This window comes from Porites lutea, chromosome 9 (assembly GCF_958299795.1).
Source record: "Porites lutea chromosome 9, jaPorLute2.1, whole genome shotgun sequence".
In the NCBI taxonomy this organism is placed as follows: Eukaryota; Metazoa; Cnidaria; class Anthozoa; order Scleractinia; family Poritidae; genus Porites; species Porites lutea.
This window is the reverse complement of record NC_133209.1, coordinates 31,098,275-31,124,468: the sequence shown is the minus strand read 5'-3', so window position 1 is coordinate 31,124,468 and position 26,194 is coordinate 31,098,275. Positions and strand designations below refer to the sequence as shown.

At 41.0% G+C, this 26,194-nt stretch overlaps 1 protein-coding gene across 1 annotated transcript in view; it reads left to right on the top strand.

Annotated features, from left to right (window-relative positions):
- The first annotated feature begins 515 nt into the window (after positions 1 to 515).
- LOC140949175 (uncharacterized) overlaps positions 516 to 26,194 on the top strand; it is a 25,767-nt gene continuing 88 nt past the window's right edge. The window contains exons 1-4 of the mRNA XM_073398404.1: positions 516 to 649; positions 12,084 to 12,252; positions 21,471 to 21,549; positions 22,628 to 26,180. Coding sequence (XP_073254505.1) covers positions 12,181 to 12,252; positions 21,471 to 21,549; positions 22,628 to 26,180 — 3,704 coding nt within the window. The 5' untranslated portion in view covers positions 516 to 649; positions 12,084 to 12,180. The remainder of the gene's footprint in view (positions 650 to 12,083; positions 12,253 to 21,470; positions 21,550 to 22,627; positions 26,181 to 26,194) is intronic.

Here is a 26,194-nt window from a genome sequence, read left to right as displayed (position 1 = left end):
ATAAAATCGCGTCAAAGCGCTTATAAGAAAACAAATTTCTAAAACGAAAACAAAATACTTAGATAAGTCTAACTTAAGCAAATTTACGGGATTTTTTTGTCATCGTCATCCTTTTCACCACCACCACCACCACCATCATCATCATCATCATCATCATCACCATCATCATCATCATCATCAACATCATGATTATAATCATGATTATCATAATCATCATCATCGTCATCATTAACATCATCGTGTCGTCGTTGTTATCGTTTCCACGAACTTTTCACCAATATTTTTTTCTTAGGGGCGGGGGGAGAGACATTATCACCAAAAACTCAAAAGAAAAAAAAGAAAAAGAAAATAACGCCTTTTCCTTCTAAGACGGAAGGATTTTTGAGACTGAATGGCGTCTACCAGTACAGAAATCACGAAAGTCGTTATCCCAGTATTAGAGGTGAGGAATTCGCAGGAGGAATGTGGTGAAAGACATTTCCTTTACCTCAAAAAAGGGCAATTTTAATTCCTAATTTAAGCCTAGTATTCATTCATCTATCTGCAAGAGTGCTGAATTCTCCGCGTTGGTGTTGTAGATCGGATTCTTGGGCAAATTGCGCTGCGTCTTCAACATCAAAAGGCCGGCCAGCATTTTCTTCAAGTTCAGGTACAGTGCATAATTTCTATGGTATTCAGGTGTGTTTCTAATGGATCAAGTTAATTACCAGTGTGTTGTGTGTTAGGCAAATCAATCTTTAAAAGCAGATTTGAACAGGATTTTAGGCAGCGTTAGCTGGTAATGGTTGCCAGTCGTTTTTGAAGAGTTAACAAAGCGATTTCCCACCTCAAATCGATTTGATGTTTTGATAGAATTCGAATGGAAGAGGAAGCGACTAGGACAAGTTTATGACAGGTTTAAATTTCAAAAATTACGAAATGAAACAGAAAAAAGAAGTAGTCATTTGTGATTTGCGCAGCTCAAGTCTCACCAAACCGGCAGCGACGAAAACTCGCAATTACTTTTACAACTTTTGATAAAACATTTCAAGTACCTGATGAAATGGTCAACACGGGCCAACACAAACACATTTTTAAGCCATGTTTTTAGACTAAACAAGTAACCTAAGGCCAGACTTCACTGAGGTTTTCGTGTTAGATTGCTATCTGCGAGCCCTCTGCGCGCCGCGCGACGAGTGCTGAGCTTCACGCACGCACGCGCGGAAACGGCAAAGAAGGAAAAAACCAAGTACAAAAAAATTTACACACATACGAGAGTAAATAAAATTTTAGACCTAGGATTTATCTGTTCAAGAAATGCACAAATGATATATATATAACATATGGTATTAAAATAAATGGCTTGGAGTATAAACGAATAAATAATGCAGAGATTGCCTCACTTGATTATTCTAGGAGTACCCTATACTACTATTAAGAGAATGATCTTGTCTATACGAAGATATATCGATATGCACAGCTAAATCTCTTAACAGTATTTCATGCTTGGAGTATAAAAATGTAAAGTACTTGCACCTCGGATAATGATCAGTGCTAATGTTTAGAAAATTTAGAGCTATATCCACAGATTCAAAGGTTAGAAAAACACCGTTTAGCCAGCCGGTCACTGATAAATCGGCTTCTGCAGGTACACAGTTTGAATTAGGGTCAGAAGGCAAGACTTGCGTCTGCAACTGGTAATCTGATTTTGCGAGCTTTAATTTACATCTTAGCGGCTGCATGACAGAGTCTAAGTAATCTTTGTACATAATGCAGTTATGTGCACGAGTATGGTTAACATAGTTAAGGTCAAAGCGACACAGCACTGGGCCTCCAAACCATATAAAAAAGTTGTCAAGCTAGAACTTGCCCTCGAATCAATTAACTTTCAAAGTAATGGTCCAGTTTTGTCATTTAAAACTATATTTAGCCTTTTAAACTGTTTACTGTTGTCTGTTGCAACGGGTGGCAATAATGGAAATGGGTCAGTTGAAACTTGTTCCCTGATGAACTTTTTTTAATATCTTCTTCATAACTTCATTTTGTCTATGAGTGAAGGCACTAAGTAATATAAGTACAGAAGTGACCTCAAACAGTAATATCCTGGTAACATAGTCCCTTTGATCACAAGCCGGTTGTTCAAATTTGCTTCTGCTGAAGTAAACGTTAAATGTGAGGAGACATGGGAGTTATTTCTTAGGGAAAACGGCCGGTTTCCTAGTGCGGAATCTTGAGACAAATACTGTATCCTTCTTACTAAATATTTTTGTCCGTTCCGTCCCTAGGCTCCGGTATAACGGAGTGCGACGGACTGGCGAAACTGTTCGTGATCAGTAACGAGAGAAGTTGGAATGATGGAGGCCACGTAATACCCGGGGAACTAGGCCAAGAATCTCATTCCGCTTTAATTGGGACTTTACTATGCATCTCGAGCCGTTCTTTATCATTGTTGGGTTTGCCGTCTCAGTTAAAGTAGGCTATATTACGAGGATATTGCTGTTTTAGGTCACTGAATTCTGTGTTTAAGTCATTACTCATTGCCTTTACCCACATGCTTTCGCAGAGTGTACTAGTTATGAAGTTATGAGTTATGAAGAAGATATAAAACATTTTTCATCACGGGCACTAACCATGATAATTTTTTTTTCTTGGTACCTACAGACGACAGGAAACTGTTTCAATGCCTAACTATCGGTAGTCTCTTAAGATAACTTAGATGTCCAGTTTTGTTATTTTTATTTCTAGAATTCAATTGCTGCAATTGTCGAATACACGTTTTCAATAGCTTTGCAACAAGCAAAATAGTAAATGGCCTATTTCACAAAGTCCCCTAAAAAAACTGTTCTTCTACTTCCGGTTTTATAACCTGTCGACTAATGTCATAACTGAGGGGGTGTATTCACTGTACCGGATAGCTTTAGGGCCAGCAAGAAACCCATATAGTTTTAAAAATAAAGTGGTCATTGAAAACGCCGTGGCACGAGTGCAGGCCACTCTTGGTGGTAGTTTGAACAGGTGTTCACACCGTACAATGTACCAGGCCGGTTCGAGTATTTTTCTTGTCGAAGTTATTCGGTATTGTGAAGACATTGCCACTAACATCAGGCCTTCCGGCTTGGGGGTAAAAGAAGAGAAAAGATTTTATGCAAGAGACGGGAAAGGGGAGGATTAACCTGTCACTGTCTCTCCTGTTCAGTTCTCTCTTCCCCTTTACCCTCCAGAAACGCCTGGCTTAGGGGTCAGAGAAGAGAGGAGATAGAGGAAAGGAAACTATAGCCTGCGAGCAAGCTCTCCTATTTGGGTAAGCGAAGTGAGCCTCGCGAGAACGCGCGAGCGAGGAGGCCGAGGAAAGGAGAGCTTGCAACCATCTCTCATAAATTTTCATTTCCACCCCGGAAACCCCGGGACTCCGCAAAGCGTGAAAACTGTCACCGCAAACGTGCCGCAGATTAGAAAAGTGACAACCGACAGGCGAGGACGCGTAGAATTATTTATTTATTTATAAATCGCTTTCGCAACAGCATCAAAGCAATGTTTTTATATGTCTTTTTTCCACGGGGACATCGAACTTCAACGTGTCCACTCGGATAAGAACTCACTAATTTGATTTTCGTTTCGTTTACTTTTGAAAAGTCGTCCCTACTGCAGTGTAGAAGACTACTCCCCATCGCAATCACCAACAAAAACATAATATATTTGTCCGTCTGGAACTGGAGAATAGCGTTTTCCTGCACTTGGTTCTCTTAAGTTTTACTCCAGTTGCTTCCAACTCTTTCTCTTTTCCTTCGTTACGGTCACGCTACACAGTTACACTGTCAATTACATGTGTCTGAATTTTTCTACCCAGTAGAATTCAACCGGGCGAAGAAACCGGTGTTGGAAAACAGCGCTTGAATCACTCTTCACTTTCACTCTCCCGGTTTTCAGAACTAAACAAGGACGAAGGTGCTTGACACAAACGAATACAACTCAGTGATGAAGGGTTTTCATTTCGTTCCACAAGAACTACAAACTCGATCCGACTTATCCTCGGCTCGCAATATTCTCTTTACGAGAATTACATCAAACGAGCCCGTCTGCTTTGAGGGCTGAAACAAGTTCTCGGTACCAATCTGATCCCCCTGAGAACCAAATTTGACACACAGACGAAGCGGGTGCCAGCTTAGCCTGTTATCAATCAACTTTGATTTCCGGAACATCATTTTTCAGCCAATGGTATTTCCCTTCGTCTGGGCGAAGTACAAATGAAAATTTGTAAGGGATGGTTGCAAGCTCTCCTTTCGCCGGCCCCTCGCGGCTTCGCCGCTCGCTCGCGCGTTCTCGCGAGACTCGCTTCACTCGCCCAAATAGGAGAGCTTGCTCGCAGGCTAAGGAAACTATTAACCCCTCCGCTCTTTCCCGTGTTATCCTCTTTCTTCCCCATTACCCCCGCAGAAACGCCTGATGGCTAAGGGGTCAGAGAGGTGAGGAGATGTTTAAGGAAAAATGGAGGGAAGGGAAGTATTAACTCCTGTGCCCTCTTCCCTGTTGGCTTTTTTCTTCTCCCTTCCCCCACATAAACGCCTGTCACAAATTTACCGAAAAACTCTATGTCTGCAACGTTGAAAATTTGTGTACAATGAAGAGAACTTTTAGGCACAGACATTTTTCTGTGATTGAAAACACAGTTAAGCAACAAAATTCCTTTTCACTCGGTTTCATTAAACGTTCAGTAAATCCTGGGTCAAGAGACAATAAGCATAAACAAATAAGAGTAGACAAAACTATATGCAAATAGGAAATCATAGAACTGTGTGGCCGTGATGGGTTTGCTCGACCTGAAGGATTTAAAATCTTTTTAAACTTTCTCTTCGATCGATCAAGACTATTTTGAGGTGTTTTCCCTCAGCAGTCAGCTGAATAATAGTTAAGAGAAAAAGTGCCGCATCAAATCAAGAGTAGAATATGCAGATAATGTGGCCTAAGATTTTCGAACTCTCAGTCTTTCAAAGCAACTTTTCCAAGTAAAAACGGGGTATCGTAAAATTGGGACTAAATAGCAACATGTAACTATGAGCGCTTTTGTACATTTATCGGTTAAATGGGATTAAAATTATCTTATTACGTTACGTACTTGTCAAAAAGGATGACAATACCTATTAGGGGTTCAATTAGATTTGGATTGCGCCCAAAAGTCGTCGCCACGGTTTAAGTACTTCTAATTTCTCCTTCTTGGATCACTCGAAGAGAAACACATGTAAAGGTTTTCAAATATTCTTCAAATTTGCAAGGCAAGTTAAAATTTAAAAAGTAATCAAGACGCAGGTTTCAGAACGAGGCATGTGATGTGATGTGATTCAGTTTTTGTGGCTGATTCGTGATTCATGTAATCTTATTATTATATGACTTGTGACACTGCAAAGGCCATCACCTGAGTTATATGTAGACAAATGGGCTTAACTGGCTTACTTTAGGCCACCCCACACAACACAAACCCACACAATTCACATCCTGTTGTTAAAAATCCAATCACTAGCACTGAGAGAGTGAGCTTTGTCTCTGCCTCGGGCAGTCTAGGGGGCGAAAGTAAGTGTTTGGAAATCCTGTTATTTGGCTTCCGACCACTGGAAAGCTACCATTAGTCATCTCAATATTTCGAAAGAAACATCTTAAACAATACATACTGTATATAACTGGTTTTATTTATCTTCCACACGCAGAGGTTGTAACACGAACCGTTTTACACCCTGGTCGTGGATAGTCATGGAAAACAGTTCCACAACAAGTAGATGATTGCAGGGGAACTTTCAACAGATTAAGTTCCTTATTTAAAACGTGCTAGAGCCACTTTGTGTCATGTGTATAGCACAGTGAGTAAGGCGTCATTACTAGTCAGAAGCTGCACTTGAAAGGTCACACAAAAGGACTGTGGCTACTAATCTTACGTGCTTGAGAATTCCTGTCCTCTCCGGTTTCCCCTTCATCGAGTGTGCTGTGTTCTTTTACCCTTCTTGGCCCCATCGCCAGACAATCATACTATCATATCTAAGGGCAGAATCATTCCTCCTACCCTTAGCTTTAGTCAGATAAGAAGTTTTATCAGTAAAGAAGGGTTCATTCAACCTCAACCACAATTACGTCTTATTTCAAGGAGTCTTTAGGTTGCTTTGTTTAATATTACGTTGGTCATGATGAGAAGCCATTAATTATAGAAACAACTTCACACCCCAAAAACGAATGGAATCATAGAGTAAATGCAGATTAATTGGTCTAATTAATTCATACTACAGCTGTAGTGTCCGCAGACTTTATATGTTGAAAGAATAGCAGTGAAAATGAAAACCATTAAAGGATTTAATGGCAGTAGGCGATACACTTGTAATGCAATGGCCAGCTGGAAGGGCCGGTTAAGGCCAAGACGATGCGTGAAAACAAACTAGGTCGGATGCCTTTATGTCGAGGAATGCACTGAAAACTGTGACCCTTTGAGGTGTTAGTTTAAGTGCTAAGAGCTTTTTTCCGGTTCAGCTTTTCATGTGATGAAAGAGAAGCCATTAAGACTGAGCATGTTCAAACGTTATTTTTTTAATGCAGCATGCATGAGGGCTATGAGGCCACCAGCAAGGTATTGTACTGTAATATTATCGTTATTTTCTCCTGCTTAACTTTTTACAAGTCATCAACATCGTTTGGTATTTAAAAAAAGTAAGTTTTAATTTACTCTTCGGGACACAATGGTGAGGGGGAGGAGAGGGGAGGGGAAGGGGGGCTTTAGAAGAATAACGTATCCAAAAGTAAGAGTAATGAACTGAAGCCAGTTACTGGAGTTGTGCTGCCTTCTATATTGTGAAAACTATATCTTCAAATGCTTGTTGACCTTCAACGAATTTGCTTTGCTACAAATGGCTGCCATAAAATGCCCGGGGGAGCTCTGACAGTTTATGATAGGTATCGGCTGCGGATTGGCGGTTTTACAAACTTTGACCCTTTTTAAGGGAAAAAAAGAAAAAAATTTACTAGACGGTTTTTAAGACCCAGGAGCACAAAATTGCACCTGCTAGGGGGAAAAACCGATAGCGCAAAATGTTTTCAAGGAAGTTACTTCAGATGACACTGTTCCTTATAGATACTGCATAGGTCCCATTATCCCATGATAGGATCACAATACTAAAAACGATGCTCTATTTAACAAGGACCAATGCACCTCGGAAACCTTACCCTTTACTTTATTTTGTGCCCTATTCCTCCCCCGCCGGGATAAATAGTAGCATTAGTTTTGGTCTGAGACTTGCTGAGAAGAACTGCCGCTCGGTCTTTCTCTTTTCCATCTGTCTTTCCCTCAAAGATGATCTTTGCCAAGCCTAGCCCTCACTTCTTTTCAAATGGCCAACTACAGCTTCTCGACACTTCATTCTTCACGTACTATTTTTAATTTCGCGAAAAAACAGTTGTTGAAAATTAAGCGTAAATACACTCTCGTGCCCATGTCATTCACCCTAAAGGCAAATATCATAAAGTGACCAGAAAAATCACATTTTTCTACAAACACCAATATCTGATATCTTAGCCGTCGCCTTTCTTCTTTGCTGCGCAATAAATTTGTCAGTTAGCTTCAAAGATCGCACTTTTATCACTTCAGTAACATGTAGTAATTCCTTTGGCCTCTTCATTTAGAAAAATTTGTTTTTGATATTTTTGTTGGGTAACAAGTGATTAGGCATACACGGAAACACCACATTTTGGACGCAATCAAGAAGCAGTTATAAGTAAATTCCACTTTGACTTTTGCAACTACAGCACTTGTCGATCCTGATGGTACTGCTGTAACAGGTGACTAATAAACTAAAGGGAAGAAAAGGGATGGAAAAGAAGAAAGACCCGGCAAACTGTACGCAGAATCTGCTAGAAAATTTTTGTATCGACCTCCCAGTAGGGATTGGCATTAAAAGGATAAAAAAATGCAAACCACAACAATTCTTCGCGCGAATCAAGGCTTGCCTCCGCAGATCCAAATTAATTGATATCGTACTCTGACCAGCCTAACCACTCAGCGTGACACCTAGCAATGAAGGTGCGATCGAAAACTACATATGCATGGCGGGGAAAAATTTCACAAAGAAGAATATATAATGAGAAAAATAACAACAAAAAAGTGGGACTCGAGGAATCGCAGGTGTAATTACTAAATATCACGATACTACAAAAGAAAAACATATTATTCACCATTCTCACTTGCTCCCCGGTGATAAATTATCAGAAGTAATAAGGAATTACCTTGCCGAAGTTGATAAAACCAAACTTTTGAGTCAAGTTTTTTTCACCCGTAGATGAAAGCATGACTTTTCTTAGAAAAAAATCCATGGTATCATTACTGCAAAACTGACAGAACGAAATAATTTCTCAGATCAGCGAAATTCAATCAATGATGAACAGTGCCGAAAAAGGTGACGGCTTCATTCCAACACGGAAAACATATTTCATCAAACCTCCACACTTAGCCGAGCCTGTGATAAATTATCAGAATCTTACATATGGATTGTATAACTTGAACCTGGCTGTTTTCTTCAGTCAGTATACATGTATCTCCTGGTATCAGCTCGGTCAGTGAACTCGGGGTCAACCGAGAAACTCCAATTAAAAATCAAAGAAAAATTCTTGCTCTTCAAGTTCATAAACTGAGCCGGCTTCATATCACAGTTACCCGCGGCAGTCTGAGGCTTTATTCTAAGCCATTTTCCCCTTTTACTTTACAGTATGGGAGAAACTCTTCAGGCGTCTTTCACGTTATTTAACTTCGGATCCAGAATTTGAAGCTTTACAGTACGGCATCATCTGTTAGGTTGTTAAGTGCAGCTCTAGCTTTGCATGAGTCTGCCCGCCGGAGAAACTAAGATTCACTTGTTGGCCTGTGTATGCAGCTGCCCCTTATCGGGTAACTTTTACCCTTCCGTCAGTGGCAGCTAAGAAAGCCGCATGTTTTCAATTCAGTGGTATTTTACCGGTACATTACTGTGATTGTTTTTCCCACTCAAACGTTCAGTGCACTGAGGTCATAAACTGTGTATCTGACGCTTGAATCTCGGCAAGCCATCGAAGAAGGTCGAGCTCACCGTGAGGAGAACAGAAAAAGGTTACGGAAATTTCTGTAATGAGTGTTAATAGCGTCAAAAAGCTGGTCTAATTTGACCTTTAATGCCGGTGATGATGAAAAGATGACCATTATTTGAATAAGTTTAGAATGTTATAAAATGCTTGTGGACACTTCAATAAAATCATCGGCTGTGGGCAGCTTTTAGCGTAACGGCGGGATAAACTAAAAACTCATTGGATACAGGCAGATTCCTGGAACACTGATTCTGGGCATATTTTGTCTTTTGTACTTTAAAGAACAACGTCAAATGTACAGATTCAAGTATTTCGAAGAGAGCATGACGGTATGGCGAACTATGAATGACTACAGACTGTCCCTAAGATTCTTTTCTACCAAAAGGAAACTTTCCGATACAGGTTCAAGTCACATTTCCCGGCGCGTCTATTACGAAATGATTTCAACCTTCTTTTTACTACGAGGCAGGTCTTAAAAATGTTCGTATGTAGATCTAAGTTTTTAGGCTGTGGATAGAGTCCTAAGGTGAAGCCATGGAAGTGAATGCTCAGTTTGCAAAAGTGAATTTGATTTTTTCCCCAAACGATTTTCAAAGTAAGGTTTTATCGCATGTGAATGAATCGAAGTAAGATCACATTATGCAGACGTCTATCAGCTATGTGCAGTAACCGGACCTTATCGAGCACAATAGGTCCTTGTAAAGTTAAAGGTCATAGCATTCGCATCTAATATTTGTTTAAGTGATTATGGTGTTGATGACCTTTAAGAACTATGTCTGATAACTAACTTAAATCTAATCCTAATAAACATTCCATTCTAAAAACCGCGCAAAATCCCGTAAGAGTTATTTGTATCCCGACAACTTGTAAATAAAAAGGAACCTTATGGTCTTTTTAATAAAAAGCACTTGAAGCCGGCGCCCTTCATTCCTGAGGAGGAGAAGGGAGGGAAACGATGGAAAATTTCTCAATTTTTCCCAGAGATAGGCCATCATAGCGAGGAGAAAAGAATAACACTTTAGGGCCCTTATGGAGGTCGGGGCATTCTTCCGGTGCCAGCTGAAAGTCTTGACAGGCTGGGACCTTTAGCAGAGGCTCAGATAACAACCAAAACGTGCGAAGTTCACTGACTACAGCTATACAAGCTGAAATTGACGCTCAATATTAACAAGAAAAGTCCTCTAATAGCGCTTCCAGCCATGTTGTATCAGTGCCATAATTGTTTACTCGCAGAGAGCTTACACTGGGTCTACTTTTGACCTGCTTTGCTAAACACCCTTCCCCGGACCGCCACACAAGGCGATTATTACCGAACCTGATCTGATCGTGTTATAGCAGCAAGCAGGGCTAGATTTAAGTTTTGTACTATCCAAACACAGCGATGAGTACTGAAGAATGTAATAACACAAAGACGTATTATTACTATCGAACAGACTGTACTTTGATGTTTGTGATAAAATGGCCTCCCCACCGGTAAATAACTCGTATTCAGCTAACCGCCCGCCCCTGTGTCAAAGCCCGGGGGGTACTTCCTAGTAATAGACTAATGGAGATGTCCCGCTGGATGGGGTCGCATTTTTCACGACTCGATTGACTATCTAGGGGCTGCATTTTCATGAGAGTTACTTTATGGGATGGCACATTTTAGGGGTTTGAGGGAACAGATAAATCAGATACATGGCAATTTAAAAATAGGAAGATTTTTACTTCATTACGTTAAACCAATCTGTCAAGTCATTTCATGATGACCTAGTTAAAAGGCTTTATAAGGTAGATGTATAAACAGAAAGTTATTAAGTTGGGGTCGCGAAAATTACATTTTCCCAAAAGTCACTAAAATGGGGTCTATATTTGGCCACAGAATAGACTATAATGGGGTAAGGGTTCTGAGAAGCCAGCGGCACCTACCCCGCAAAACTTAACCCAAACAGCCCCCCAGGTATCAAAGCGTTGATGGCTTCAACGCCCAGCTGAGGAATGTTTTTTAAAAAAGTTATCTTGGCAAACAGATTAGTGTTTGTGGTTCCACACACCTTTCCTCGCTATTCGACTGAAAGGGATAATTGAATTAGCAAGTATTTCGATATTTTTAAACACGAAAACTGAGTTTAAAGAGATTCTAGCGTCAGGAATTCTGTGACAGAAAGCACTTAGCAGAAAGCAGTCGCTTAAAAGTTACGTTTCATGGGAGAAAACTAATGCAAACAAAGATCTCAAAACGGAGGTAAATCAATGTTTGAGAATTTTTTTGTCGCAGATATCATTCTTTATAATTTATCGATATACAGATTCCATTCTTCCTATATTTTTCACGTTGAACTCAATGCTGCACAAGTCATGAACAGGGCGCACGATTTATTAAAGGGCCATCGGTCACGGTTTTGCCGCAACACCTATCTGTGATTTGATCGCAGATATAAGATTTGTGAAATTTTCTATCTTGCATATTATTTGAAATCATGGCGTGTTTCGCATCCACCTTGTGCAGGGAAGGCCACCGAGGTTTTAAGAAAAAAGATCCCATCTTAGATTCACACCAGAAACTCCACCTTCTTAATCTCTGCTGCTCACAGCCGCAAAACACGTCAACAGAAATCAGCCGCATACGACACTTGTCTTGACCCCGGAGTCATGGATTTATCGCACTGTGTTTTTATCGACAAAAAGCATACTGTCAGTTACATATATCGCAGTGAAAATCTTGAATTCCACTATGTTGTATTTGATTATAATTTACACTCATGTACCAAGTTGTTTTCCCAGACGCTTTGCCGAACCGCTGGCATTCGGAATATCTAGACATAGGTGCGTGTCGCGCGCGTGCTTCCGTTCGGTGGTAGAAATTGTAACACACTTCACCCTTAGCTACGGCCGGCATCATTGTAGCCGGCAGAAACAATCGATCCTTTTAACTGGTGCACCAATAGGGTTAGGGGCCACAGCTCACGACAACTTCCGCTGTGCAATAGTCTGCGGTGCGTTTAGTAACACATTATCCAATATCTGCTTTACATCCGCAGGCTCGCAAACACGGCGTGATAAGTAACGAGCAGCCATCAATTGGAAGTGCTTCCAGTGAAGGTGTTCTGCCTCCAGTTTTTGAGGAAAGACCATATAATGGCTTTCACTTCACTCTCCAACAGAAGGGTTTTGATAGGGCTGTTACTCCTGCTGTTTGCAATGAATGCGGTAAGTCTTCGCGCACTTTTCATCGCCTCTGAAAGCCAACGCGCGCATTTTTACTCTGTAGAATTATTTAGTTTTAAAAAAGAGAGGCGTTATTATCCTGAAAGGATATCTAAATGAAGCAATGTTTTATCTTAGCATCGGGGTAGATATTTTCCCCTCGAAGCCAAGGATTTGTTTTTTATTAGCTACTTTAATTAGCACTAGATTGCTCTTTAGATATGCCAGTGGATTATCCGTCGACTTGGCCTGGCAAACGTTACAACACTACCATGGGAATATTACAATCACTTGAGTTAGGAAAGTCTTGGTGGGAACCCGGCGACATTTCAATCGAATTTTCCTCCAGGAATTAAAACTACACTAGCAAAAATTCCACTGGACATACGAGACGGGCTCTCGAAGCACACGTGTAGATCTGTCTGCCGGGGAGAAACTAATCCTCGCGGTGCTGAGATATTTCGAATGGAGACCGACGCAAAGTACCTTAATTAGGATCAATGTTGAGAATTGTCGAGCTAACTAGAATCGAGTCTTGTTTAGTTTACATCCCAAGTGCTTGGAAACGACGCCTTTAAAGCTGGAGAATTTTCGTATAAGTTTATACCAGACACTTTTAAGGAAAAGGATGCCGCTTGATTTTGAACGAAGAAAAACAACTCCGGCCGGGAACGTTCCCGAAATATTTTCGAATCATTCAGGGTCTAAATTTCTCGTGCATAAATCTTTCAAAGCCTTTTTTTACCACGAAAATTCATTGTTTTTTAATCTCTTGATTATTTCGCTCTTCATTACACTGACTTGTTACTGAGTGAATTGGCAGTAATGATATCCACACTGGATATTTGAAGAGCAGTTGAGGAAACCGCTATATGCCCAATCAGCATTTTGAAAATGGCGATTTCCTGCGAAGAGGTCACTAGAATTTCGCTAGTTTGGGTTGTCGGATATAGAGTTTTGCCGTTTTGCCCTTGTTCGTAGATCAGAGTTCATAGACTTCAGCTGTAGACTTCAATTCAAACAAGGCGAGTTTTCTTTCACCGGAAATTGCTTTGTTTGGCGTGGCTAAAACTATTTATTTATGAAACACCTAATTGGTGCCAAATTCTCATGAGCGATCAACTATTAACTTCTCTTGTTGATATAATAACAACATATTTTATAGCAGAAACATTAGGAGAATAAAGAAACCAATCAACTACGAAGACTGTCAGGATATGAATTAGCGACGAGATAATTACACGTCGAGTCATGATAAGTCATGAAATTCTCCAATCTAAAGATGCATTAACGAAAATTTCAGTCATAACAGTCATCAGAGAGAAAAATGAATCAAATGCTTTGAGATGTCGCACAGCGGGGAACAGGTTTATTGACAAATCTTCTTCGGCACTGCACACCAAAAAATGAAACCACTCATGAAAAACAACATCATGGGGATTCTTTCCGGTTTTTAAAACAAGAAAATCGTTTCCGCACCTAATACACCACTGAAACCGCAGTGACAAGAAAATAGCAAATCTTTGAAGCCTGTGAACGCTTGTATCACGATGACAAGCCACCCCTTTTCGTCTCGTTTGAATGAGGGTCCAAATATAACTCTGATATAACTGCAAGACATCAACAATCGGTCCTTCTGTTATCGAATATGCCCCTCTTGTGATGGCACGAAAACACTCAGTCCTTTGCGAATTGCGCCGTTTAAACCAAGGCTTTGTTCACTCTATACCGTATAGCTTTTGCGCAGGCACGAAAACCGGATAGCCGGGCTTCTGTTCACATACAAGAAGGGGGATTTCTGTAACGAAGCGAAGTTGCGCCCTACGGATCTGTAAAGTGGAGAGATCTGGAGACACAAGCACCATTTTGTTCACTCAAAAATGGATAAATAGTATTGCAACTTCCCACTCAAAGATGAGCGTCTTACTTGTGTCAATGAAAGTTGTTTTGTCATCGAATAAAACCGTTATCCTTGTGTTTTAAAAAAAAAAGTTTAAAGGTTTGCTTATGGTGGAAAGTCCCGACGTGTTTAAAATCGGTAAAACCGATAATCGATAACAATTGATAAAATTGATAAAAATAAGTTAATTGTATCGGAAATCGATAAAAATCGATAAAGAGATACATCGTGAGTAATCGATAATTATCGATTTTTAAATTATTGTTATCGATGCTATCTTATTTATTAAATTTATCGGCGCAACACGGGCAGCGAAGCATCAGAACTTTCCGAACATCAGTCTAACAAAAAATTACTCTCGCAGAATAAGTTTAAAGATTTATTTCACAAATCAAATATTGAGCAAATATGTAACATGATCGGTATGCTACTTAACATGATTCAGCGGAGAAACAAAACGTAACAACTTCTTCTTGCATTTTACTTAGAAACTATTCATCAGACACCGTTAAGACATTGAACGACGGTAGTACAGTGGACATCGATATAACCACAGGGGGCCCACACAACCTGTTTGTGTAGCCGATTGTTATTTTATAGTAAATGTACTGGATTTACCGTTTGCTTCACCTATAGCGATATATTGCTAACTATGTATATAAATCAATGATAAATAAACGTTGAATTACCTTACCTGTGGTGTATAGTCGTCCTTTTGCCTCAAAAGCGGTTTTTTGAGCGATTTTGAATGAATTTGAGTTCGCCGTTGACTGTTCCATATAATAGAAATGCTAATAATAATAATAATAATAATGGAATGCTTAGCAAGATTCATACGTGCCAGCCACAAACCGTCCCGCTGATTGCCTTTTTTTTTATTGGATGTCGTTAAACAAATGGTTAAATAATAACTGATGAAGAAGACTTGGTAAGCGTTTGTTGTTTAACGACACCCAATCAAAAAGAGGCAATCAGCGGGACGGTTTCTCGCTGGCACGTATGAATCTTGCTACGCATTCCAGTCGCTCGGATACTGTGGGATTTTGATTTTCTTCGAGGGCTAGCTACGGGCCGTTTGGATGGATTTTTGATTGGAAGGTACGAGAAGAATCGTGAATCTTTTGACCTTTATGCTGCGAAGTTTGAAAGCGGAGCGTGCGATTTTGGGGGGGAAAAATCGCTCCGGCGCTGGAACCCTTTCAAAACAAGGATTCCTCCCTTGTCCTTCTATTATATGGAACAGTCAACGGCGAACTCAAATTCATTCAAAATCGCTCAAAAAACCGCTTTTGAGGCAAAAGGACGACTATACACCACAGGCAAGGTAATTCAACGTTCATTTATTATTGATTTATATACATATATGCGATATATCGCTATAGGTGAAGCAAACGGTAAATCCAGTACATTTACTATAAAATAACAATCGGCTACACAAACAGATTGTGTGGGCCCCCTGTGATATAACGAAGGGCCAAGGGACTGACAAAATGTGTTCGCTATGTAGAGGTTTCGTCATATCGAGGTTCTTTTTTCATATATCTTGCCATTACTGGGGCGAAGAATATCGTTCGTTGTACCAAGGACTTCGTTATATAGAGGTTCGTTAAATCGAGGTTCGATGAATTCGATAAAATCGATAAATTCAATACCTTAAAAGAGCAGCGATGGTTGTGAGCATCGATTTCTATCGATTGATCGATAAAGTCGATAACGTTTAAATTCGAATTATCAATAGTTATCTATCTACAAGCGTTGCTGAGGATATGAACTCGGGACGACCGAGAACAAATCCAGCAAGTGGCAAGAGCTGGACTCGAACTCGGGACCGCCGGATTGCGAGTCCGACGCGCTGACAACTCGGCCACGCTGCCACAAATTGAAGTGTAAGGAAATGATATTCCTGAATAAACTCTGGTGACCGTTGCAACATTTGAAATATCATTGGCACAAGCAACATTTTGTCCACTCAAGGATGGATAAATAGTATTGCAACTTCCCACTCAAAGATGGGCTCGGTATTAAAAGTGTGAACAAAGCCAAGATGAAAACGGCGCCAGCGTGGGTAAAATTGACCGACACGTTTCAACCAACTTCTTTACAACCAACAATGGTCAGAATAATTATCTTAAAAATTGATACAGGTCGTGTTATATAAAATACCGTCCAACAAAGACAAACCCTAAATATTTCTTACCGGAGAATTGTCATTTGAATGGTCCAATTTAGCCGGTTAATCCGCGAGAAATGCAAACCGTGGGAGGGCTACTCAATAGCTTTCACCCACGATAAGACTTTTTTCATCCACAAACACGAACAAACGTTAACGCCAATTTCGCCACAGAACGTAACATGAAACCAAAATGTGCCGTGTATGGAAGCCTTGAAAAAGCCCCGAGAAAAGGACAAATTTAAAGAGAGAGCAAATAATCAGGCAGACACGTAAATAAAGCCTGTTCAATTGATCTTATAAGTATAATTTAACCAATTCACGTTCCTGGATTGTCCAAATAAATGACCAATTCAGTATTTCATCTACGCATTTTTATTAGGGCAAATTTTGCTCTAAAATAGCTTGGTTAAAATGGGAATTCAGTCGCGTAAATCATGCACATTTCGTTTTATTCGTTTTAGTATCCTTGTAACAAGACAAGTACGTGACTCAAAAATAGCATTGCTTTTCACGCGGTTTCCGTTGTTGACAAAACGGTGGTTGACCAGACGAGAAACGATAGAACCCTAGGAGTTGCGCGTACGTTGCGCAAAAAGGGCTACATTGCACCAGTGTAATTTATAAATGTACAAAGATCTTGAAAAACTGCTGTCAAAATTATAGCCTGTGAAAGGGCTCTTTTGTTGGTATAAGACGACGAGAAAGTAATTCTCTGGCCGGAAGTCTGTTTAGACACCATAAAAAAAGGAGTGACGCGCAGTATTCAGAAATAATACCTAGCGGATCCGAAATAAAAAACATAAATACAAAACCTTCCGTATGTAAAAAAACATAACTAAAAAACTGGGATTCGTTCAGATTTACCGGTAACCTGTGTAACAGTCGTTGTTTTTAGAAAAGAGAAAAAAAGAAGCGCGCGCTCCGTTCGTTGCCATCACATTTGTCTTTTGATCCATCTGTTGCGCATCATTTGAAATTGTTGTGAATGTAAATACATGTTTCCCCATAAAGGAAACGTTTTCAGAGGAAATTTTTCTTTCATCCCACTTCAACGGACTTGCGGACCCTTTTGAAGGTCTCGACAGCCCACCTTTATCGTTATAAATCTCACGCGATTATGGACTTAGGAACTCTAAATCGTAGTCTCAAGGGTGTTCATAATGATGGGAGTTGACTCTATTGTCTTAAAAGGTCCCACACCTTAGAATCGCCAGTTTCGTAAGAAGAAAACGTATGGCATAGATAAAAAGAAAGAACAGAATTTTGTACATTTATGAAAGCGTGCCCAATTTTGTTCATAGCTACGTTCAAGGGTAGCTAATCGACAAATAAGAGAAAAAAATGACGTTTTACATCCAACCAAGGTGAGTAGATCATGAAACAAATTACAATCTACTTAACGTAATACCTGCGAGGCGAAGTCTCTTCTTCACGCAATGTTCCGGCTTACGAAAAGTGGCCTCTTCCGATAACACCCAGCCCGCGTATTTCTTAAGTTTTCGTGCACTCCCGGGCTCACACTAAACATACAAAACAAAAGAAAAGAAATCACCGACCATTACAATAATGAACTTGTTGTAAAGCTGAAATTACCTCCCCCGCAAAGTGTTCTCTCATTGGTCACTTCAAGGTCACATGACATTTAACAATTACACTGTTTCCGGCCAAACGTTTCTGAGCGGACATTAGCGAGCTTAAGCAATGACGACGGTGACGGCAACGACAACGGCAAAAAAGCAATAGGTTTAGATTGGTTAAAACAACAACTTCGCACGTGCATCACGCTTTTCGTACATTTCTTAGACGTCGTTGCACGACTACAACGTGAAAGAGCCTAATTTTACGTTTTGTCGAGGACGGGAACACACGGCAACAACTTTCTTTTTCTTTTCCTGAACTTTGATACAGTCCTTTAGAATTCAACTCAAAAAAAAATTGATAACATTTGACGAATTAAACGAGATGGAATAAGCGTGATAAAGTTTGAGGCAGCCGGCGCGAATTCACTTTTTAAGTGACGTTTTCGTGGCAGTCGCCGTCCTCATTGCTTAAGCTCCCTATTACAAAATCTGTTACGTCAGAGGGTAGCAGCGCGAATGTTAACCGCTGGCAGAGATTCCCTCGAATTCAATGTTTTCCTCGAAACGGTGAAAATCTCGGGAAAGAAAATTAAATATTTTCGCCGGCACCTGTCCTATTTGTATAGTCTGAAGTGTACAAAATGCGGCATGTCGCAGAGTCCCAATCGATTTCACGTTTCGCCAAGGGGAAATAATGGGACCGAGAGCGGATCTCTTCAAGAGAGCATAATAGAGAGCTTTAGATTCTAAGACGAGAACGACTACGTGTACGAGATTTTCTCAGTACTAAGTAGTGTACGCGAGTGAGTCAGCGTCATTTTGGCGGGAAAACGTGGTAGCCGTCATCATTCTACTACGAGTTTTAGCGAGAATGTCGTGCTGGCGAAAACAAGATATCACATGTTAGAAGTTTTATCATTTTGCGATCGGGAGAGCGCCTAACCTCCTTCACTAAAGATAACAGTGCTAACTTTCCTAGTAAAATATGGTAAAATAAAGCTTTCCGGGAAGTCTATATTTTGAGAATACGCGAAAAAAGTTGAAGTCAAATCTCGAGCTCGCAGTAGTCCTCGTCCTCGAATCGAAAGGTCTCTAATGTCCCAGCGGCACCCAACCACTGTTTTCTGTAAAATATCTGTTCGGAGAAGCAAGTATTGCCTAGAATTTTCTATTGCTTGAGGAAGGCTAAAAATTTCTAGATGACCGTTCCATTCCTGTACAATTTTCGAAGCTCATCTAATAAATCCCCTACGATTTACTGAAGTTTGATTTTTCACATCCCACGTTAGACTATTTTTCGTAGGAAAAAGGAAACCTAAAATTTTTGGATTCAAAAATGTGATGGAGAGAGGAATCAAACAATTTTTCTTTTTCGTAATGCGCTAAATTGCATCTAAAATTTTCGGGAAAATAATACTGAAGCCCTTGTAATTTCGAAAACACTCAAGTACCCCTAGGATGACCGAACACATACAAATTTTATAGCGCCACTTAGAATTCATTTCTAGAGATCTAAAATACTCTGGATAGCATAAAAAGTCTTGAAAATGAATTTGGGAGGAAACCCTCGTTGGGTGCCTGATGTCCCATTATTCCTTCTTGACAACAGAGATTAAAAGACCGTTAAATTTTGACAAAAGTCGGATCGAAACGCGCCAATCTCATCTAGAGTCTTCATGGCCAATAGCAGCATCACAGCCTAACTGACAGATGACCAATATCATAACAACTTAAACGACCATTAAGGTCAATGACCAGAGTTCATTACCATCAGCGGACGTGATACAACTAACCTTGACCCTGAAAATGCCGGACTACCGCACCTAAGGTTGTCGAAACGCCAGTCACTATCAACAACAGTCCTATTCAGCACTACATTGTAAATGTAAATGTAATGTAAATGTGTAAATGTAATGTAAATGTGTAAATGTAAATATCATATTATCCACTCCCCTCAGGGCTTTTCAGGAATAATTTACAACACTTGTTGAGGGACATTGCCAGACCCGGACAATCACCCGGACGATCATATTTCACCCACTTATTAAATAATAGCTGCGGCATATCTACAAATCATGTGCCTTCTTTACCTAAAATTAACTATTTACATATTGCTACCAATTACTATAACTACTATTTGTATGTATATAGATATATACTGGAGACGTATTATCCATTTACACGAATTATCTGTCAGACGACTTATTCGTTGAGGTATAAATTCGAGAGACAACTTTACATGGTTTTTTAGTTTGAGGAAGGGACGGGACAAAAAAACGTGCGGCCAGTGCGTTTCGGGTCACGTGGTCCGAGCGAGCTTTTAATAAGTTACCGAAATGCATTGACCGAGAAAGCTGCCATACAAGGAATAGGCAAATCGAGGGTTGAATAGTTGGCGAGCAAAGTGTATGATTGTATTGGAAATAATGAACACCGATTTCATATTATCAGCTTGTCTATAATTCCAGAGAAAAAACAAACTAAGATGGCAAGACAAAGAAGAAGCGACCATGATTTAAAATGGAGAAAAAAATGAATAGAAACCTTCCGATGAGAGAGATACCAGTCCCTCTCAAGTCAAAAGGTCAGATAGACGAATAATAGACCTTTTTACCGATACGGCGGCCATATTGAATTAATTCGATTTAAGGAGTATTATAGGATGCCCAGTGGGCATGAGCACATTTCGTTTGTACTTTCGAGCGCTTTTCGGGACATTTTTTCTTAAAGCTTTCTTAGAATAAGATTCTAATGGGAAAGAAGATCCTTACGCGGTGTTTGGATGTAATAATGATCGCCTTTTTCTCGAGAAATATACATTGAAAAACCATATTTCTAATACTAAACTAGAAAAAGGCGATCATTATTACATCCAAACACGGCACAAGGATCTTTTCTCCCATTACAACCTTATTCTAAGAAAACTTTAAGAAAAAATGTCCCGAAAAGCGCTGGAAAATACAAACGAAATGTGCTCATGCCCCCTGGGCATCCTATAATACTTCTTAAATTGAATTAATTCAATATGGGCGCTGTATCGGTAAAAAGGTCTATTCGTTAGTCAGCACGTCTAATAGATCTGCTGACAGGCAGACAAATTTTGGCCCAAAACTCGCCAAAAACCAGTTCTGTGACAGATAATTCGTCTCTAATATAAATTCGGCAAATATGTATCAATAATAAGGTGATGATTAAACTAAGTTAATCAATCTACTTCGGATTCGGCTGGATTCGGCTTTAGTAAAACTTTTCTCAAGTTTGATGGATTGACGTTCGGAATTTTGGGATTCCTGATTTAAGAGGCACGACCAGATGAGGGGTGCTAATTGAGTGTAGTTTCCTCATAGTTTGACGTCACTGTAGGGTTAAGTAACAACGTTGAGTAACAAGGACAATACATTTTTTATGCCTTACAGTTTATTACTGTATTTACCATTTTGAGACTTCAAATCGCCACAAATGAGAAAGTAAAGTCCTGACTAAGCCTCGAACAGAAAAATTTTTTTTTATAAAAAAGAAGAAGAGTGAGTGTGTCACTAACTGTTACAATTCTCATCTGTCACCACAGGAACCGAGAGCTTTTCCAAAACTGCCAGAGTTTAATGCAGAGGATGAATTTTATGACGACTGGGAACCTATATATAACGGTAAATATGTAATACATTAGGGAGCTTAAGCAACGACGACGGCGACGGCAACGAGAACGGCAAAAAAGCAATAGGTTTGATTAGCAAAACAGCAACTTTGCACGTGCATAACTCTTTTTTGTACATTTCTTAGCCGTCGTTGCACGACTACAACGTGGAAGGGCCTAGCTAATTTCACGTTCTGTCGAGGTCGGGAACACAAGACAGCAACTCTTTTTTCTTTACTTTCAGGACATGAGGTTATTTACGTTTAGCTACCAGAGAATTAGGTGCTTAAATGATTTTGGAATGTCCTCAAACTTTTTTCTAAACAGTAGAGAGTTATCTCAGTTTCGGATTTTCAGTCGTAGAGTAGTGATGTTTCAGAAAACGACCCGTGAGTAAAAGAAAATAGGATCTAAATATGTTGCATTCAGGATTGGGGATGATAACGTTTACAAAGGGAGAATTTTCCGAACGCCCTGTAGCAATCCAATTGTAAAACCCTAGTAGATTACGACAATAAAGAAAAGACGTCAGTAACAAATACTCGTATTACAAGGATAGTAGCATCTTCCTCTTTTCGTGATACACCAGTAGACAAACACCATACGAACTAGATATACCGCCGACGTCTTGAAACAAGTACGTACGATACATCTAGGATCGATCGAGGAGTGGCTGGTCTCATAGCAGGTAAAACGGCTGGGATTAGTGTAACCCATTAAACACAGCATAAAAGTGAGGCTCAGCGAAAAAATTCAGTTTAAAAACACCCAAGGTTTCGTGGCTGGCAAAGCGCAAGCATCTGTGCGTCAAGAGAGGGATTGCGTACCCGTTCAATTAAAGGAAACGTTTGCTCGTGGTTGCCTTGGCATCTGCAATAATTAATCTCCCAAAAAATGAAAATAATTTTAAATTTCCATGACTTTCCTGGACAGATTATTAAATTCCATGAATTTTCAGCTCTGGAAAATGAAATTCTGAAACTTCATGACTTTCCAGGTTATACCTAAACCAAAAAGACACAGTAAAATCCCTCAGCATTGATCAAATGGTGCAGGTTACTAACTTTGCTATTCCATGCTTTTATCTCTAGAGGGCATGTTAATTGGACACGCACCACCTGAAGACGGTTCAACCATTGAAATACAGGAGATCACGTCATCACCTTTAAATCAAACAGAGAATAAAGTACCAGTTATTGAGGCTACTAAATTACCCACCCCGTTAGATACTCGACTTGAAAGTGAGACACCACCGCCAAACCTTGCACAAATTGGCAGTGAACAAACACCATCTGAAGAGGCTACAAGTGAATCACAATCTGAAGAGTCCACCAGTGAATCACCATCTCAAGAGACGACAAGTGAGTCGCCATCTAAACAGGGCACAAGTAAACCAACATCTAAAGAGGCCACAAGTCAATCACCTTCTCAAAAGACAACAGGTGAATCACCATCCGAAGAGGCCACAAGTGAATCGCCATCTAAAAACGCCACTAGTAAATCACCGTCTAAAGAGACCACAAGCAGGCCACCGTCTGAAAAGCCCAAAAGTAAATCACCACCTGAGGGGGCCACGAGTAAATCCCCATCAGAAGTGACAACAAATGAGTCACCATCTGAGAAGGAAACCAGTGGATCACAATCTGAAGAGAAAACCAGTGAATCACCATCTGAAAAGGCAACAAGTGAATCACAATCTGAAGATGCCACAAGTGGGTCGCCATCTGAGGAGGCAACAAGCGAGTTACCATCTGAAGAGGCAACAAGTAAGTCACCATCTGAGAAGGCAACAAGTGAATCACCATCTGAGAAGGCAACAAGTGAATCACCATCTGAGGAGGCAACAAGTGAGTCACCATCTGTAGCGGCAACAGGTGAGTCACCATCTAAGGAGGAACCAAGTGAGTCACCAACTGAAGAGCCAACAAGTGAGTCACCATCTGAAGAGGCAATAAGCGACTTACCATCTGAGGAGGCTAAAAGTTCATCACCATCTCAGGAGACAACAAGTTCATCACCATCTGAAGAGGCCACAAGTGAGTCACCATCTGAAGAGGCAATAAGTGAGTCACCACCTGAAGAGGCAACAACTGAATCATTATCTCAAGAGGCAACAAGTGAGTCACCATCTAAAGACGCCACAAGTGAGTCACCATCTGACGAGGCAACAAGTGAGTCACCATCTGAACAGGCTACAAGTGAGTCACCATCTGAAGAGGCAACAAGCGAGTCACCATATCAGGGAGCAACAAGTAAATCACCATCTGAAGAGGCCACAAGTGAGTCACCATCTGAAGAGGCTACAACTGAGTCACCATCAGAAGAGACAACAAGCGAGTTACCATCTGAGGAGGCTACAAGTGAGACACCATCTCAGGAGGCAACAAGTGAATCACCATCTGAAGAGGCCACAAGTGAGTCACCATCTAAAGAGGCAACAAGTGAGTCACCACCTGAAGAGGCAACAAGTGAATCATTATCTCAGGAAGCAACAAGTGAGTCACCATCTGAAGAGGCCACAAGTGAGACACCATCTGAAAAGACAAGTGAGTCACCATCTGAAAAGGCAACAAGTGAGTCACCATCTAAAGAGGCTACAAGTGAGTCACAATATGAACAGGCAACAAGCGAGTCACCATCTCGGGAGGCAACAAGTAAATCAAAATCTGAAGAGGCCACCAGTGAATCACCATCTGAAGAGGCCACAAATGAGACACCATCTGAAGAGGCAACAAGAGAGTCACCATCTGAAAAGGCAACAAGTGAGTCACCATCTGACGAGGCAACAAGTGAGTCACCATCTAAAGAGGCTACAACTGAATCACCATCTGAAGAGGTCACAAGTGAGTCACCATCTGAAAAGGCAACAAGTAAGTCACCATCTGAAGAGGCAACAAGTGAGTCACCATCTGAAAAGGCAACAAGCGAGTTACCATCTGAGGAGGCTACAAGTGAGTCACCATCTCAGGAGGCCACAAGCGAGTCACCATCTGAAGATGCCACAAATGAGACACCATCTGAAGAGGCAACAAGTGAGTCACCATCTGAAAAGGCAACAAGTGAGTCACCATCTGAAGAAGCAACAAGTGAGTCACTATCTGAGGAGGCAACAAGTGAGTCACCATCTGAAGAGGCAACAAGTGAATCACAATCTGAGAAGGCAACAAGAGAGTCACCATCTGAAGAGGTCACAAGTGAGTCACCATCTGAAGAGGCAATAAGCGAGTTACCATCTGAAGAGGCAACAAGTGAGTCACCATCTGAAGAGGCTACAAGTGAGTCACCATCAGAAGAGGCAACAAGCGAGTTTCCATCTGAGGCTACAAGTGAGTCACCATCTCAGGAGGCAACAAGTGAATCACCATCTGAAGAGGCCACAAGTGATTCACCATCTGAAGAGCCAACAAGTGAGTCACCAACTGAAAAGGCAACAAGTGAGTTACCATCTGAAGAAGCAACAAGTGAATCACCATCTGAAAAGGCAACAAGTGTGTCACCACCTGAAGAGGCAACAAGTGAGTCAGCATCTGACGAGGCAACAACTGAGTCACCATCTGAAGAGGCCAGAAGTGAACCACCATCTGATGAGGCGACGAGTGAATCACCGTCTGAAGACCCGACAAGTAAATCATTATCTCAGGAGGCAACAAGTGAGTCACCATCTGAAGAGGCCACAAGTGAGTCAACATCTGAAGAGGCAAGAAGTGAGTCACCATCTGAGAAGGCAACAAGTGAGTCAGCATCTGACGAGGCAACAACTGAGTCACCATCTGAAGAGGCCAGAAGTGAACCACCATCTGACGAGGCAACAAGTGAGTCAACATCTGAAGAGGGTACAAGTGAATCATCTTCTGAGGAGGCCACAAGTGAGTCACCAGCTGAAGAGGCCACGAGTGAATCACCATCTGAAGAGGCCAGAACTGAATCACCATCTGAGGAGACCGTAAGTGAATCACCATCTGAAGAGGCCACAAGTGAGTCACCATCTGAAGAGGCAACAAGTGAGTCACCAGCTGAAGAGGCCACGAGTGAATCACCATCTGAAGAGGCCAGAACTGAATCACCATCTGAGGAGACCGTAAGTGAATCACCATCTGAAGAGGCCACAAGTGAGTCACCATCTGAAGAGGCGAAAAGTGAGTCACCAGCTGAAGAGGCCACAAGTGAATCACCATCTGAAGAGGCCAGAACTGAATCACCATCTGAGACCGTAAGTGAACCACCATCTGAAGAGGCCACAAGTGAGTCACCATCTGAAGAGGCAACAAGTGAGTCACCAGCTGAAGAGGCCACAAGTGAATCACCATCTGAAGAGGCCAGAACTGAATCACCATCTGAGGAGACCGTAAGTGAATCACCATCTGAAGAGGCCACAAGTGAGTTGCCATTTGAAGAGGCAACAAGTGAATCACCTGCTGAGGAGGCGACAAGTGAATCAGCAGCTGAGGAGGCGACAAGTGAATCACCATCTGAGGAGGCCACAAGTGAGTCGTTATCTGGGGAGACAACAACTTCTCCACCATCTGAACAGGCCACAAGTGAATCTCCATCTAAGGAGTCACCATCTGAACAGGCCACAAGTGAAACAGCCTCTGAGAAGGGTACAGGTGAATCGCCATTTGACGAGGCGACGAGTGAATCACCGTCTGAAGACCCGA